General features: G+C 32.8%; 2 protein-coding genes across 2 annotated transcripts; one reads left to right on the forward strand and one right to left on the reverse strand.

Annotated features, from left to right (window-relative positions):
- Nucleotides 1-450: 450 nt before the first annotated feature.
- Nucleotides 451-1,964, reverse strand: LOC113702774 (ethylene-responsive transcription factor ERF027-like). Its single transcript, XM_027223915.2, has one exon. The coding sequence runs from the start codon at nucleotides 1,827-1,829 to the stop codon at nucleotides 816-818; it is 1,014 nt and encodes a 337-aa protein (XP_027079716.2). The 5' UTR covers nucleotides 1,830-1,964; the 3' UTR covers nucleotides 451-815.
- Nucleotides 1,965-11,567: 9,603 nt separating this feature from the next.
- On the forward strand, nucleotides 11,568-14,468 carry LOC113703393 (sugar carrier protein C-like). Its single transcript, XM_027224741.2, has 4 exons — nucleotides 11,568-11,812; nucleotides 12,229-12,554; nucleotides 13,045-13,668; nucleotides 13,785-14,468. The coding sequence occupies exons 1-4, from the start codon at nucleotides 11,683-11,685 to the stop codon at nucleotides 14,280-14,282; spliced, it is 1,578 nt and encodes a 525-aa protein (XP_027080542.1). The 5' UTR covers nucleotides 11,568-11,682; the 3' UTR covers nucleotides 14,283-14,468.
- Nucleotides 14,469-16,089: the final 1,621 nt, after the last annotated feature.

Raw genomic sequence — 16,089 nt, forward strand, 5'->3', positions numbered from 1 at the left:
GCAAGAAAATATGCTGCTGATCTACTGAAGACTGATGCTCGATCACAACATGACATCATTTTCTATTTAGTATACATCTGAGAAGGAGTGCAAAAGAAAAGGATCAAAACAAGGTGGTCCTGGCCAGTTTCTCAGCTTGCTTAAAATTCGTGGTACTATGATCTTACATAAAAGGAACTAGAAGGGTAAAGAGAAAGGAAAGGGAAAAAGTGAATCCTGGCCCTTAGACCACAGAATTTACTATACTACAGTCTGGTTGGTTGATGCAGAGAAGTCAGGACACGATCAGACTGAGAGAGTTCCTGCACATACACCGCTTGTACTGCAGGCGTGTGTTACAGGACATGTGTATTATCTTTCAATTAAGAAACCAAGCTGCACAACACGTTAATGTGTCTGAAACTGTATCAGAGATTCAGAGAAGAAAAAGAGGGCCCAAAAAAAAAAAAAAAAAAAAGGAAAAGAGTCGGCTGATTCAATTGAATTCAACTGTACTATTAAACACAAATGTATAAAAATGACTAATAACTTCATTTTCACTCTCAAAACCCATTCTGCACTTTTTGTTTTTCGGCTTTAGGATCAAACGTTTGCTGCTGTTTGATCAAACCTTATTAATTTCCACTAAAAAACATCATGCATCCTGATGATGTGAATAACAGAAAAGCAAGAGTCTTGTACTACCCGGATTGTTATACGCATTACTAGAAGCTATATATCACGTTCATTTTCACAATCACCCGTGGTGTAGTTTTCTTCAATCCTAGATTATCACTACCAAATAGAAAAGTTTTTGGAAAGCTTGATCAGATTATTCAAAAATAGCTCCATAGGCTATCAACATCAGAATGTTCAGGCGAATCGCTAGATGGCGGAGAGTGTATTCTTGGTGGGCTCACTAGCATTCCCTCGGCCATGTCCACAAGCAAATTAGGCATATCAATCAGTGCCTCTACGTCAATGAATTCATCTTCTCCAGCCAAGCCTCTATCTTGATCAAATGCTAATTCTTGATGATCACTTGATCCAGGCTGGTTTTGATCATGAGGAAACTTTCCATCATCATCACCATCATGTCCACCACCTGCAGTTTTCTCCTTCATCATCTCAGCAGCACCCGCAGCCGCGCTGCGTATATCAGACGGAGAAGGTGAGGCTGGGGCTGGGTAGGAACTAACACGATCAGGAAAGTTTAGTACAATATCACTACCTTTTAAGGCAATTGCAGCCACGTCATAGGCCGCGGCCGCCATCTCCGGTGTAGGGTAAGTCCCTAGCCAAATACGTGTAGTTTTACGTGGTTCGCGAATCTCCGATACCCATTTGCCGCTCCGGCTCCTTATTCCACGGTACATTGGGTGCTTTCCACCTGAGGGACGGCTCGGCGAGCCACTGGAAGATGTAGAACTCATTGTTGTCTTTGTACTCGGTGCTTGAAGCCTAACATTCGCTATAGATCGCGTAGCTTCATTTTTCTTGATCGATAAGAAATGTGGCGATTTTGGGCCGTGTTGTAGAATTATAGGAGTAGCGGTTGGTGGTGGAGCTGGAGGTGGTGGAGGAGGGGGGGGAAGAGTAGAGGAGGAGGAGTAAATGGGGTTGAAGGGTTTTTCTTGGGTAGGCTGGATAAGTTTGTCTTGGGCTAATGGGGGCACGTTGGAAAGATGTGGATGGTCAGCCATAATTAGAATATATATATATATGTGTAGGTGTAGATGTAGTCTATTAGTGTGTGAGTGCGTGTATACTTGTGGGATGGGGGGGCATGGTGAAGGACTATTTGGGTTAGGGGTGGGATGATCAAGTTTGATATATAAGGGCAAAGACATGATCGGATATGTGACAAAAAAACTTCAAAAAGGTGAAATATTGAAAGCGTGGGGAAGTCGCGGTTGGATTGGTACATTTTGTTTAGGGTTCTGAGGTTTTTCTTCGGAGGTTTGAGGTAGCAATAGCTTTCCAATAAAAACGGCACACGCTCACAGGAACTGGGCACTAGCGGTACAAGCTAGCATTTAGCTGTACTCTATTGTATTTCCATACATTCATATGTCTTCTCAGTGCTTTTCAACTCCTTAATAACAAGTTGCAGTAGATTTTTTCTTTTGTTAGTGATCGACTCTGTGGGAATTGGAACTGTAGATGATGTGGGTTTTCTGTGTTATATATATATATATTCTGGTGTTTAGGGCAGTAAAAGTAATTATTGCATTGCTGCAATAATCCATATGAGCAATTAAAAGTTGACAATTGCAGCTAGCTAGCTAGCAACATCCACGAACAAAATACCCAGTCAGATTCAGAAACCTTAAAAGAAGTCAGCTCTCCACTCATCGACCTCCCAATTATCTTGCGTACTCTCTGGACCACAACAACTTCAACAGATTGAATTGTTCATCCATTCTTGATTTAATTTCCTATTGCTTTTTTTTTAAAAAAAACTTTTCCATCACTTGCGCAATCTGACTTAATTAGTTTAAACTTCTAGCTTAAGTTTATTCAATTCGTACATCCACTAATACAAAAAAAAAAAAAAAAAAAAATTGAAAGTAAGCACTATTAGTTTCCAAATAATGATGATAAAAAACTAGGACTAAATAATATATTTCCTTTATTGTGTAGAAGGAAATTTCAAGCTGTTGTCTTTGATATAACCAACTAATAAATACTACAGTTTTCGATGTCTATATTTGCTTCATCCATATTGATTGTTAACTTACCTAAATTGGGAGCCTTTGATTAACAAAGGATTAGGTTACGATCCACTTACTTCCAAAAAAAAAAAAAAAGATTCTGGTCCAATAGATATTGCAATCACATGGCAGCCATAGATGTAATTAAAACACTAGTCTATTAACTCCAGTATTAAGATGAGTCTCAACAGTGAACGCCAAAAGGAATACGTATTAGAGACAATTACCTTCCCCCAATTCACTGTACACACACATGTATATTTATTTAGGAAATCGTGTCATCCATTTTCTTGCCTGATCAAACATAGTTTACAAGAAGAAAATACAGCCTCAAAGATTGAATACATACAGTACTATTTCTTGGTATTATGGGCAGAGAAACATATCCGATATATGCAGATGAATGGATGGCGTTCAAACACCAAGCCTTCCTTATATATTAAAGGTCACGACTTCACATTAGATCTTGTGGCTGCCAAAAGCTGTTTTTGAATAAAAAATTGGGTCCCTCTCTACTATTAAAAACCATGACAGAAACCCAAAAAGAAAAGGGGAAAAAAATAAGAGGAAAAGATCATTGCGGTGAGCTCGGACAAGAACTCAATTGTATTTTGCGTGATTTCATTTCATCATTGTACATGTTCAAAATTTTGATGTATAAATACATCATAATATTGTATTGAATAAGTGTTAAATATTTTATACACTTCCATCACTTTTATTTCAAATACAATAATGTAACATAATTCTCCGTCAAGTAGTATAAAAAATACAATAATCGAATTGAATCGTACCGAATTTCAATCGCATTGGTTTGTCTCTCGGGTCAGCTCCGTAAACATGTTACCTTAGCTAAAATCTTGATCTACTTTTCATGTTTCCTTTGTACGTTCTCCCAAGTTATCATAGATAGACGACGCGACATGGGAACGAGAGGAGGGCTTTGCATAATTTTGTGATTTGTTCTTTTGCTAAGATTCCAATGTTTTCTTGCCTTCAAGAATCGGGGGCTCATAAAATCATCAAGATTTCCCTAGACAGTGGCAGTCACCATGTCTGCACCAATAGCCCCTCAACCCCACCAAGCACAGGAAATAAAGAGATCAACAGACGTGGCCAAGTGAAACCTACTCCCCGGCTGCGGCCGAAATATTCATCTTTTCATTCACTACACCAAAATGGAATAGGCCATAGGGCTCGAGTGTCATATGAATTATGATGGGCTGGCTACTAGGAATAGAGATACAAGTATATATATATATGTCTCTCTCTCTCTTCTTTTTTTTTTTTTTTTTTGAGGAATGGGGAGAAACATCATATGAGTACTTGTTAGAGTTGGAGTTGGACCAACTTACCATGCTAATATACAGATATCTATTTAGAAAAGGTTTGATTTTATGCAGTTGGCGTATTGTATTTGTTTGTACACAACTGCTTTGTTTTGGCTTTTAATTTGGGATAATTTTAATGAGCTCCCCTGAGATTTCTGACAATTTCACTAAGATCCTTTGAGATTTGAAAAATTACACCTACCTCCCTTGATTTGATAGTTTTAGTAACAAGACTTTAAAATAATATTGACTTGGTAAAATTGTTAAATGAATATCCAAAAATACCCTTGTCTAATGATTTTTAATTTACTTTCCTATACAATTATAAGATTATCTAGTATAATTATAAGAAACGTCGCCAAATTTTTCATGTCCATACCTACTATTTGATAAACAATTATAATAATAATTTTATCACTATGATAGAATACTTTTGATGGTATTTTATTATGGATTTAAATTTATAAGATAGAAAAGAAAATATTAAAATAATTCATTTAGAGTTTATGAATTTTTCGAGTAGTGGGATTATCATTATTTAGTAGTGGTTTTGAGCCATTGTTTTTGACTTATTATTAATTTTAATACCAAAAAAAAAGAAAACAAAGATCAGCAAAAAACATTGGATTGCATATAAAGTTAATTCATCAAAAAAATCACTACTTCGACATTTGGTTACAGTAGAAACTAGAAATAATAGTAGTAGTCCTACAGTTTTATTGGCCAAAAATTAAAAAAAGGAATAAGAAGAAAAAAGAATAAAAAAATAATTTTAATAGTCATTCTAAGTATAAACATATCAAATAAGTGAATTTCATTAACATATTTAAGGGTAGTATTATCATTTTAAATGATAGGGGAGGTATATGTAATTTTTAAAACCTAAGTGGAGCTAAATGAAATTGTTAAAAACCTCAAAGGGAGGTTTCTGAAATTATCCCTTTTAATTTTTCGAAGAAAGTGGCAATTAAATAGAATTGTCAGAAGACAGACAAGGAATTTAAGTGCAAGGCCAAAGCGTCCTTGATTGACAATAAGGCTTTAGTTCTATCGATGGTTCTTTTTCTCAATCTGTGTTTTTTCCTTTCGCGGAAAATTCTCTCAATATCTCACGCGGGTGTTCACGGGTTGGGCGTAACAAATGTGTGACCCGATTCGGTCCTAGCGGTTCGACCAAAAATCGAACTATAGCTGCCTTGAAACTATAGGGTAACTATTCCAATGGTCGAGTACCCGACACACTACTAGTTCAGAAAACTTGCAGGTACACGATCGAACATCTAAGTTAAAAAATTAATAATAAATAATTAAAAACTAACTAAAAGTCTAAAAAACTTCATTATTAATACATCATTCATCAATAATGACCACTTAATCATCAATCCTCACATATTCAGAGTAAACAAGTTTTTAAAATAATATTTATTTACAACAAAAAATAAAAAAATATATAATTGACAAATTTAACAACTTAACAACCTTAGTGTTGAAATTTTTTTCAATACACTTTATTTTAATTTTTTAAATTAGGAGAGTATGGGATTTAAAAAGTGGAGAGAAAAATTTTTTTTCAGTACACTTTATTTTAATTTTGTGAAGGGAGTGAAGAGGGATTTGAACTTAGGACGTGTAAGTGCTGAGATTTCAAACTTAGCCACTAAACCAAAATTTTATCAACTAAAATAATAAAGTACATTATCTCAAATATAAAAAACTTGATGAAAGATGATTAGATTTTTTCCTATTAATTTTAGTTTTAATAAACAAATTTACAAATTCACCCTTATATGTGAAGGTAGTCTTTTTTTTTTTTTTTTTTATGTGAACCATGACCCAACCTTCTAAATTAGTATCCCAACCATAACTTGTCCCTCTCTCGAAAGCGGACTGGATACCCAATATTTTCGAGTTGGGTCAAATTTTTCGGTTTTCCAATTCAGTTTGAATAGCCCTAATGGCTTATAGCTTCTTGTCAAGATTTAAAAAATATATATATATTAGCAGAGAAGGTGAGGAATTTAAGAAGTGGGGTTAGGAGATGGGGAGATTTGAATCCAAAACCTTTAAATCTTGGTGCTTCTTGTCAAAATTTTGATTCTTAAATAAAATTATTCAGGTTGCGATATACAAGAATCATTGTAGTTCAAACTTCTCCAATTATCTTCATTATATTAATTTGTGTACACTTGATTCACAAGTCGATCAATAGGGTCTAATAAATTTTCTGAATTTGTGTTGACAAGGAACTTACCTACCATCTTCAACTTGGTATTTCTCAGTTTTGTCTACGACACAGTCAAATTGACATACTCAAATTACTCTTGGTCGTTTGCGTTTCTAGCTTGCCATTTTATAAATTTCAACTTGCTACTGAGATTATTTTCATTCTTTTCGGGTGTTTTCACATCTCTCCAATGGTTTCCTTGTCTTTCAATAACATTAACCTTTCTTAGTCATTTTTTTCAATGAAATATAAAATTACTTTTTAAGATAAGACTTCTGCCGCAGCAGAAAGAACATTAGGGGAGAAAAGCATTCCACCATACACTACATGTTTTTGCCGATAATGCTATTTTGGCCTTTAAATGGGCAGGCACATTACCACTTCCTTTAATGTGCATTACATGTTTGATCAAACTCACCAGTCATGGCCCTGATTTCGTGAATCAATCATTGATAAATCGGTTTATTTACCAATCTTAATCTTTTGAATTCCCATTTTCAGTTACACATTATGTAAAATTATAAACCAACTAATCACAAGTTTAACCAATGAACCAAACCTCAGTGGCCATCCAAAAGGGACTAAATCCCTCTTTGATCTGTAGGTGGGCGGTTCAAACCCCACCTACAGTGAAAAAATCCAAAGGAAGTGTCGTAATACTTCTTTAATCTAGTTAGATCTGTATATTTGTTAACTCCTTACAAAATCTCTTTAGTCTCCCCTATCTGTTAGATTAGATTATAAAAATATTATCGTTACTATAAAAAAGGATAGATTAGGTTATAAACACAGTTATTTTAAACTCCCCCTCCCTGTAGAATATGATAAATTAGGTTATAGATATAGTTTCTTTAGGCTCCCCCTAGAATATGATAGATTAGGTTATAGAAATGTTATATGATAGATTAAATTATAAAAATGTTATCGTTGCTGTAAAAAAAAATGGATAGATTAAGTTATAGATATACCCATCCTTGTAGAATAAGACAGATTAGGTTATAGAAATAAAATAGGATAGATTAGATTATAGATATAGTTTATAGACATAGTCTTTTTAGACACTAATCACAAGCCTAACATATCATGAGCGTCAAGGTAATTAGATCCACCTAGTCATAATGCAAATATTTCTGTTGTAATTATAGCCGTCCATACGCTTAACGCATTTGAGGAGAGAGACATCATCATGCACAATTTTTATAATCTGAATAATGTCAAGTAATAGCAATTTCTAAATAAATTCCATATCTGGAAGATTAATTTTACATAAGAAAAGAAATAAAATTCGACTGTTTTCATGTCTTAACATCTAAGTTAAACACATTTTGTATGGTGCGAGAGTATGGTAATGGTCTATTTTTTCTCTTCAGTGAAAGCATAGTCTACTTCCATTAAAATCTTTCTATATATTGAGCATGGGGAAACTTATGATCGTATATATATATATATATATATATATATTTTTTTTTTTTTCATTTACAAATTTCTCTTAATATAGCGATGCCCAATGATTTAATTTAGAAAATGGCTCAAACTTATTTGAAAAAATTAACTTTTATTTTGAATTTTTGTTAGAAATTTTGAATTGCGTTAGTAACCACAATAATTAATAGATAACCACCATAGCACTGCCCATCTGTGCACACTTATTTTCATGAACTTCTCTCTAACAAATAAAATGTCAAACAATGTAACCAATTTTATAAATAATTATAGTTTTTGTATTATGTACACACACGTAGAAAATCATTATTGTGATCATTAAGCGTAAGAAAAAAGAAATAATAATGTAGATTTCTGTTCTTGGGGTATCAATGGCGGGCCAAAAATATATTGGTCCATTCGTCCGTAAAAGGTCAATATTCATCGGTCTATCACATCACTAACTAGACTATATTCCTACTAGTTGATATTTTTCTGCAACTCATCACATGTTGAGACATCACGGGTTGTTTTTCTTTGTTACGTATAAAGCGTTGACTGCGGTGCATAAGCTTGAAGTTTGACCTCATCAGCAGATATGAAAACCATGAGAATATTAACAGATAGATTTTCAGTTGGTTCAAATCACTTTCTGTAACTCCAAATATCCTATCCTTTTAATTATAGGGATAATTTCAGAAACCTCCCTTGAGATTTTCGATAATTTCACTTGGCTTCCTTGAGGTTTACATAATTATAGAGACCTCCCTTATTGTGATAAAAAGATAATAATGTCATTTATTAACTGTTAACTCATTGAAAAACTCTATCAAATATTAAAACTCTCTCACCTATTATTAACCAATAATTCAAATCGCAATCTTTTCTATTTAACTATCTATTATCTTCCTTATATATCTATTTTTCTTTTAAACTTATTTATTTATTATTATCTACCAAATGTGTAGTCTCGCTACTAATAAAATCGCCATACAAATTAAACCACCAATACTTTATATCTTGGTATCTATTCCCAATCATCGATTTTCCATTATTAGTAAATAGTTTCCTTGCGTCCATTTTTGTTTTCAATTTTTGATAGGTATTAGCAAATTAAAATTGTCAAATGAAAAATTGAGTGTTAATTTTATTATCAAATTAGATGGAGATGAAGATAGTGATAGTGATAAAAAAATAAAAAATAAAAAAAAGAAATAGAATAGGAACTAAATATAGGTTATACTGTTTTGGTTATCATGAAAAAAAAGTGTGCTTGGTATATATTTATAACTGCATTGTGTTCTATTTTTTATTTACAATTATTAATATTATTCCTATAGAGAGAATTTGATTGATTGTGTTCTCTGTGCCAATGGAATATATTGGATAGTGATATTAGTAGTGATGGTTTGGATTATTTTGTACTCCCTTTGTCCCATTTTGATAGTTCTAGTTTGTTTTCATACAGTTTAAGAAAAAGTAGTTAACTTTATTGGAAAAATAAATTTAGATTGTTATTTTTCTAAAATACCCTTACATTAAATAGAGTACAACTTTATATTAATTAATTATGAAAAACTTGAATTGATGGTTTATGGGAACTTGAATTGATGGTCAAGAAAGAATCAATCCCCATTTTATATTATTTTACATTAAATCTAAATGTATTAAATGGGGTAGGTTAACAATCTATATTAAATAAGGTAGTTCATATTAATAACAACCTACATTGAATAAGAATATTTTAGATAAATTAAAAAATAACTATATTTTTTCAATTGAAAAGTGGACTGCAATTTGGGACTACAATTGGAAAGGAAAACAAGACTATCAAAGTGGAATGGATGGAGCATTAAAAAGGTGACAGCCATGGAATTGAAATTTAGGGATATTGATGAATATTGTAGTATATTAAGTAAAATATGATATTGTTATAAAATTGTAAATAAGTTTTTGGGTATATGATGTAGCATTTATAACTGATACAATGGTTTGCATCAGAAATTTTTAGGTAAAAGAGAAATATTAGAACAAAGATAAGTGTTTATTTAGTGGTTGGATGTTGATAAGTACGGAATAGTGGTAGAAAATAAATATAAATGAAATAGAGATTGTAAACCATTTTTTTTCCTTTACATTTTTGTTGTGAATTATAATTCAAGGGCATTGTAGGAATTTTGGAAAAAAGTACAGCCTTTTGGGTCGAGAATGTTACTTAATACTGAAAATAGGGGGTAAGTATAATTTTTAGAAATTGAGGGGAGTTTTCTGCAATTGTTAAAAACCTCAGGGGAGGTATGTGAAATTAACCCTTAATTCTAATGTTCCTGAACTGCCAAAATAATATCTGGTATTCGAACTACAAACTTGAAGATCAGAAAGGGATAACTCTAAGGATAATGACAAATTATCTGCAAAAATCTTGGAAGAGTGGAAGTAGGAGATACACTTTCGTATATAACTAACTACCACCATTCTTGAAGTTTGACCTCATCAGTAGATAAGAAAACCATGAGAATATTAATAGACAGATTTTTCAGTTGGTTCAAATCACTTTCTGTAACTCCAAATATCCTTTTAATTCTAGGGATAATTTCAGAAACCTCCCCTGAGGTTTTCGACAATTCACTCGGCTCCCTTGAGATTTACATAATTACAGAGACTTCCCTTGTTGTGATAAAAAGACAACAATGCCCTTTATTAATTGTCAACTCATTGAAAAATTCTATCAAATATTAAAACTCTCTCATCTATTATTAACCAATAATTCAAACCACAGTTTTTTCTATTTAACTATCTATTCTCTTTTTTATATATCTATTTTTTAAACTCATTTATTTATTATTATCAACCAAATGTGTATTCTCGCTACTAATAAAATCACCATACACATTAAACCACTAATACTTATATATCTTGGTATCTATTCCCAATCCTCGATTTTCCATTATTAATAAATAGTTTCCTTGCGCCCATTTTTGTTTTCAATTTTTGATAGGAATTAGCAAATTGAAATTGTTAAATGACAAATTGAGTGTTAATTTTATTATCAAATTAGATGGAGATGAAGATAGTGACAGTGATAAAAAATAAAAATTAAAGATAAGAAATGGAATAGGAACTAAATGTAGGTTATACTGTTTTGGTTATCATGAAAAAAAGTGTTCTTGATATATATTTATAACTGCATTGTGTTTCTATTTTTTATTTACAATTATTGATATTATTCCTATAGAGAGAATTTGATTGATTTTGAACTCTGTGCCAATCGAATATATTGGATAGTGATATTAGTAGTGATGGTTTGGATTATTTTGTATTAAAAAGGTGGCAGCCATGGAATTGAAATTTAGAGATATTGATGAATATTGTAGTATATTAAGTAAAATCTGATATTGTTATGAAATTGTAGATAATTTTTTGGATATATGATGTAACATTTATAGTTGATACAATGGTCTGCATCAAATATTTTTAGGTAAAAGAGGAATATTAGAACAAAGATAAGTGTTTATTTAGTGGTTAGATGTTGATAAGTAGGTAATCGTGGCAGAAAATAAATATAAATGAAATAGAGACTGTAAACCTTTTTGTTCCTTTACATTTTTGTTATGAATTATAACTCAAGGGCATTATAGAAATTTTGGAAAAAAGTATAGCCTTTTAGGTCTAGAATGTTACTTAATAGTGAAAATAGGGGAGATAAGTGTAATTTTTAGAAATTGAGAGGAGTTTTCTGCAATTATTAAAAACCTCAGGGGAGGTATGTGAAATTAACCCTTAATTCTAACGTTCCAAGATAATATCTGGTATTCGAACTACAAACTTGAAGATCAGATAAGGATAACTCTAAGGATAATGACAAATTATCTGCGCAAATCTTGGAAGACTGAAAGTAGGAGATACTATATAACTAACTACTACCATTCTATTGCTCTGCTCCACATTTTCCATCTAAAACACCTCCTAAACCCTATTGCTCTCCTCGGGACTGTAGAGAAAGTAATCAAAAATGGCAGGTGGAGGAATTGCCCCATCCAAGGGGAAGGCTTATCCTGGAAATATGACATGTAAAGTCTTCGTGACTTGCATTGTTGCTGCAATGGGAGGCTTAATCTTCGGTTATGATATCGGCATTTCAGGTGTTGGATACTATTCTTGATCTTACATGCCTAAATTTTGTTACAACATACTACGTTTTTCCTTTTCGTGCCCATAATTTGGTAATGACACATATAGGATGCAGTCTTGATCTTACATGCCTAAATCTGTTACTAAATACTATGCTTTTCCTTTCCTTTACGTGGCCAAAATTTGGTAATGATACATATAGGATGCGGTTGTAAACACATGTATTTCGGCCATGATGAATTAAACCTTGTCAGAAATCGATTGGTGATTATGAGCTAGCATATGAACATAATTAATGACTAATTAATGGTACACTAAATTAATGGTACCATAAGCTGTGTATTATTTCTCATGATGTCTGCCTTCATTGCGTTAATCTATACCATCAAGATTTTGGTCATGAATATGGGATGGTTGGATTTGGCAGGTGGGGTTATATCGATGCCTCTTTTCTTAAAGAAATTCTTCCCGGACGTCTGGAGGAAGGAGCAAGGCCTGAGTCCCTCAACAAATCAGTACTGTACATACAACAGCGAAACGTTGACATTGTTTACATCTTCGCTGTATTTTGCTGCTCTCTTAGCATCTTTTGTAGCTTCCAGTGTTACTCGTGCATGTGGACGAAGAGTCTCCATGGTGATTGGCGGAACGCTTTTCCTAGCTGGTTCTGCTGTCAATGGATTTGCACAAAATGTCTTGATGCTCATTATTGGCAGGCTCCTTCTTGGTTTCGGTATTGGATTTGCTAATCAGGTATCGTGTTCTTATAATCTCTTCTAATCGTGCGGACGTACTAATTCATTTCAATGTGATACGACTGTTGAAGTAACACAGCTGAAAAGGCAGACAATTACGGAGTACTAAAGTGGAAATGCGTATACAATTGACTTAAACTCTTACCTTAATTCTTACAAGTTTTGATACTACAAGATCATAAACCAAACATGCACCTTTTCACGAAATTGGATCAGATTAGAAATTCAGCGTTCTACCAAATAGTGCAACTAGATAAATTGTACAGAAACAAGTAACAAGAAATCTTTGCGTGTATCCTCATCATTTTAGTTGCTAAATGCACTACCTTTTCCTTTTCCTTTCATAACAAAAGATATAATGGCTATCTAGCACCCTAGCTAGCTAGTTGCAGTTGTAAATTTGTAATGCTGGTGTTCTCCTGAAGGAAGGAAATGAACATTTCATAGGATTTTTTGGAATAAAATTCTTTTTTTCTCTTTTTCCACAGTCTGTGCCCGTGTACCTCTCTGAGATGGCTCCATACAGATATCGTGGAGCTCTGAACATGGTGTTTCAATTGTCAATCACAATAGGTATCCTTGGGGCCAATCTATTGAACTATTTTATGGCAAATTTGAAGTATGGATGGCGTATAAGCTTGGGGTGTGCAGCTGTACCAGGCATTATTTTCATCATCGGATCCTTACTCCTTCCTGATACTCCCAACTCATTGATCGAGCGTGGCAAGCGCGAAGAAGCCAAAATAATGCTTCAGAAAATTCGTGGAATTCGGGATGTAGATGAGGAGTTCGATGACTTGGTTATTGCCAGTGAAGAATCCAAGAAAGTACAGCATCCGTGGGCAAATATTATGAAGGAAAAGAACAGACCCCAGTTAACATTTGCGATGCTTATCCCATTTTTTCAGCAATTCACTGGCATTAATGTGATTATGTTCTATGCACCAGTTCTGTTTAAGACTATTGGCTTTGGGAGTACTGCTTCGCTCATGTCTGCCGTTATAACTGGTTTAGTAAATTGTTTATCAACCTTGGTTTCAATAGCCATTGTCGATAGATTTGGAAGGAGAGGACTCTTCCTTGAGGGTGGATCACAAATGCTCATAATGCAGGTACCCAAAAAAAAAAAGATGACGTTTCTTTAATGTACTGTCAGCGTAAAAGTTTTTTTTTTTTTTTTGGTGAGAAAAACTTAATTTGACTTTTTTTTCCTGGTTATATATTTCAGCTGGCGATTGCTGCTGCAATTGGTGCTAAATTTGGGGTTAGTGGAAACCCGGGCAGTTTGCCAAAGGGTTACGCTTTAGCGGTGGTAGCAATGATTTGTGTTTATGTAGCTGGCTTTGCATGGTCTTGGGGGCCTCTTGGTTGGTTGGTGCCTAGTGAGATTTTCCCTCTCGAAGTACGGTCTGCAGGGCAAAGTATCAACGTATCAGTAAATATGATCTTCACGTTTGTGGTTGCTCAGATTTTCCCTGTGATGCTGTGCAAACTCAAGTTCGGATTGTTCCTGTTCTTCTCATTCTTTGTGGTGATAATGACCATTTTCATCTATAAGTTTTTCCCAGAAACCAAAGGAGTTCCCATTGAAGAGATGGCAATTGTTTGGAGTCGGCATCCATACTGGAGGAAGTTCGTCCCTGCACCTGACAATATTGATGATGATAGAAAGCCTGGCTCTGGACGAATTGGAATTGAGATTGTTAAGAAGGAACAAGATTGCTGAAGAAGGCGAGAGTTCAATATTGCTTTGGGTAATTGTTTGATTGTGGTACATTATTCATTATTGGGTTTCTCCTTTGGTTTTGTTTCCAATAATTTGATAGACTTTAGAATCTTGTTTTGTTCTAGCTTTTCGGATTTTCTGTGATTTTTTTGATAGATGAAATGAAATTTTTGTTAGGTTGGTCTTTGCTTTGGGTTATTTCTTTTTTGGTAATATCTAGCATGGGACTACTTTTTTTCCCTTGTAACACTTTTGACGCTTGAAGCCCTAAAACAAAGCTCGAGGATTAGCAGCCATGGGAGCAGCTATTTCTATATCTTTTATTGTGTTATGTCCCCAAAACCAAGCATAGCTGGTAGAGACTAATTCAACCAGATGAGTGTGAGATCCTTGCAACTTTTAAGCCTTTCCCTTTCTCTTTTTCCGTTGAAAGGTTTAAAGTCTCTAAAATCTAAAAAAAAAAAAAAAAAAAAAATCTCTGTTGAAGAGTTTAATGTCTCTTCTTTTGTAGTTATTTCTGTTTTTGTAATTTATCTTTGTCTGTCCACTAATCATTATCATTATCATTATCATTATCATTACTATATAAAAAGTATGAATCTTGATATTTGGAAGTGCAAGTGTAAGCACTTTTTTTATCTTAGTTTTTGTTATCTCTAAATTACCCTCAAGTTTTTTAATTAGAATTATTGCATTTTAATGTGGCACTAATTAAAAGAAATAAAACACTTCAATTGATTTAATTATAATTAAAAATTGCTCATTAAAAACTGTTTACCTACCCTTGGACTCCATTTCCAATTATTATACGTATCAAAATTTCTTAATTGAAGTATGAAAAATTGTAAAAAAAAAATCAATTTCAAAAAATAGATATTCTCTAGAAAATGGAGAAACATATAAGGAGAAGAGAACCCTTATTGATCTGTATGTCTTTATACAAATATCACGAGTAAATTTTATAATTATGCTATTTTTTACCAATATGAAGAATTTTCATGTTACACCCAATGGAATTTCAATATACAAAAAATGATAACACCTTTATAACTGATATAGCAGTATTAAATTGAAAAAAAAGAAATCAGGAATAGCACTATACAAACCATTATTATTATTTAGGAATAGTACCATACAAACCCTTATTATTATTAATAGCAACCAATCAAAACAAGAAAATGAAAAAAATTGAAAACTATTTATAAAATGACGTAAAGTAAATAGCAAATGACTTAAAAAACTAGAATAAAATTCAAAAAATACCAAAGATAACATCCAAATTATTGATATCCTGGGGAAGACAAACATTATTGTTATTGACATAATATAGTAATGCTTCATTTGTATTGGTTTGAGCAAACCAAATCCATCCATCAAATAAGAGGCATCTCCAATAATAAAATAAGAATTATAATAAGAGTAATTTAAAATGAAGAATGATAACATGAAAATGATATCCAAATTATTTTTTGTGATGTCCAAAATACCCTTATTTTTCTAATGATTACATATATTTATTGTATTGTAGTATTAGTGAATAATGGAAGCAGTTATGAAATGAAAAGCTTTAAAATTAAGTAAATTTCATATATGGTAACAATTGTAATTAGACAGATTTAGTGCATTCCAATAATTGATAATAATGATACCAGTTATAGATTAAAAGTTGGCAATTAAAAAATAAAACACTGCAATATACAAAAAATTAATATTAAAATTGTTCATTAGCGACAATTCTCATTCCAATTCCATGATCATCAAGAAAACTAAATACTAAAACCAAAATATTGTGCTCGTATGAAAAAGT

This window comes from Coffea arabica, chromosome 8e, assembly GCF_036785885.1.
Source record: "Coffea arabica cultivar ET-39 chromosome 8e, Coffea Arabica ET-39 HiFi, whole genome shotgun sequence".
Lineage (NCBI taxonomy): Eukaryota > Viridiplantae > Streptophyta > Magnoliopsida > Gentianales > Rubiaceae > Coffea > Coffea arabica.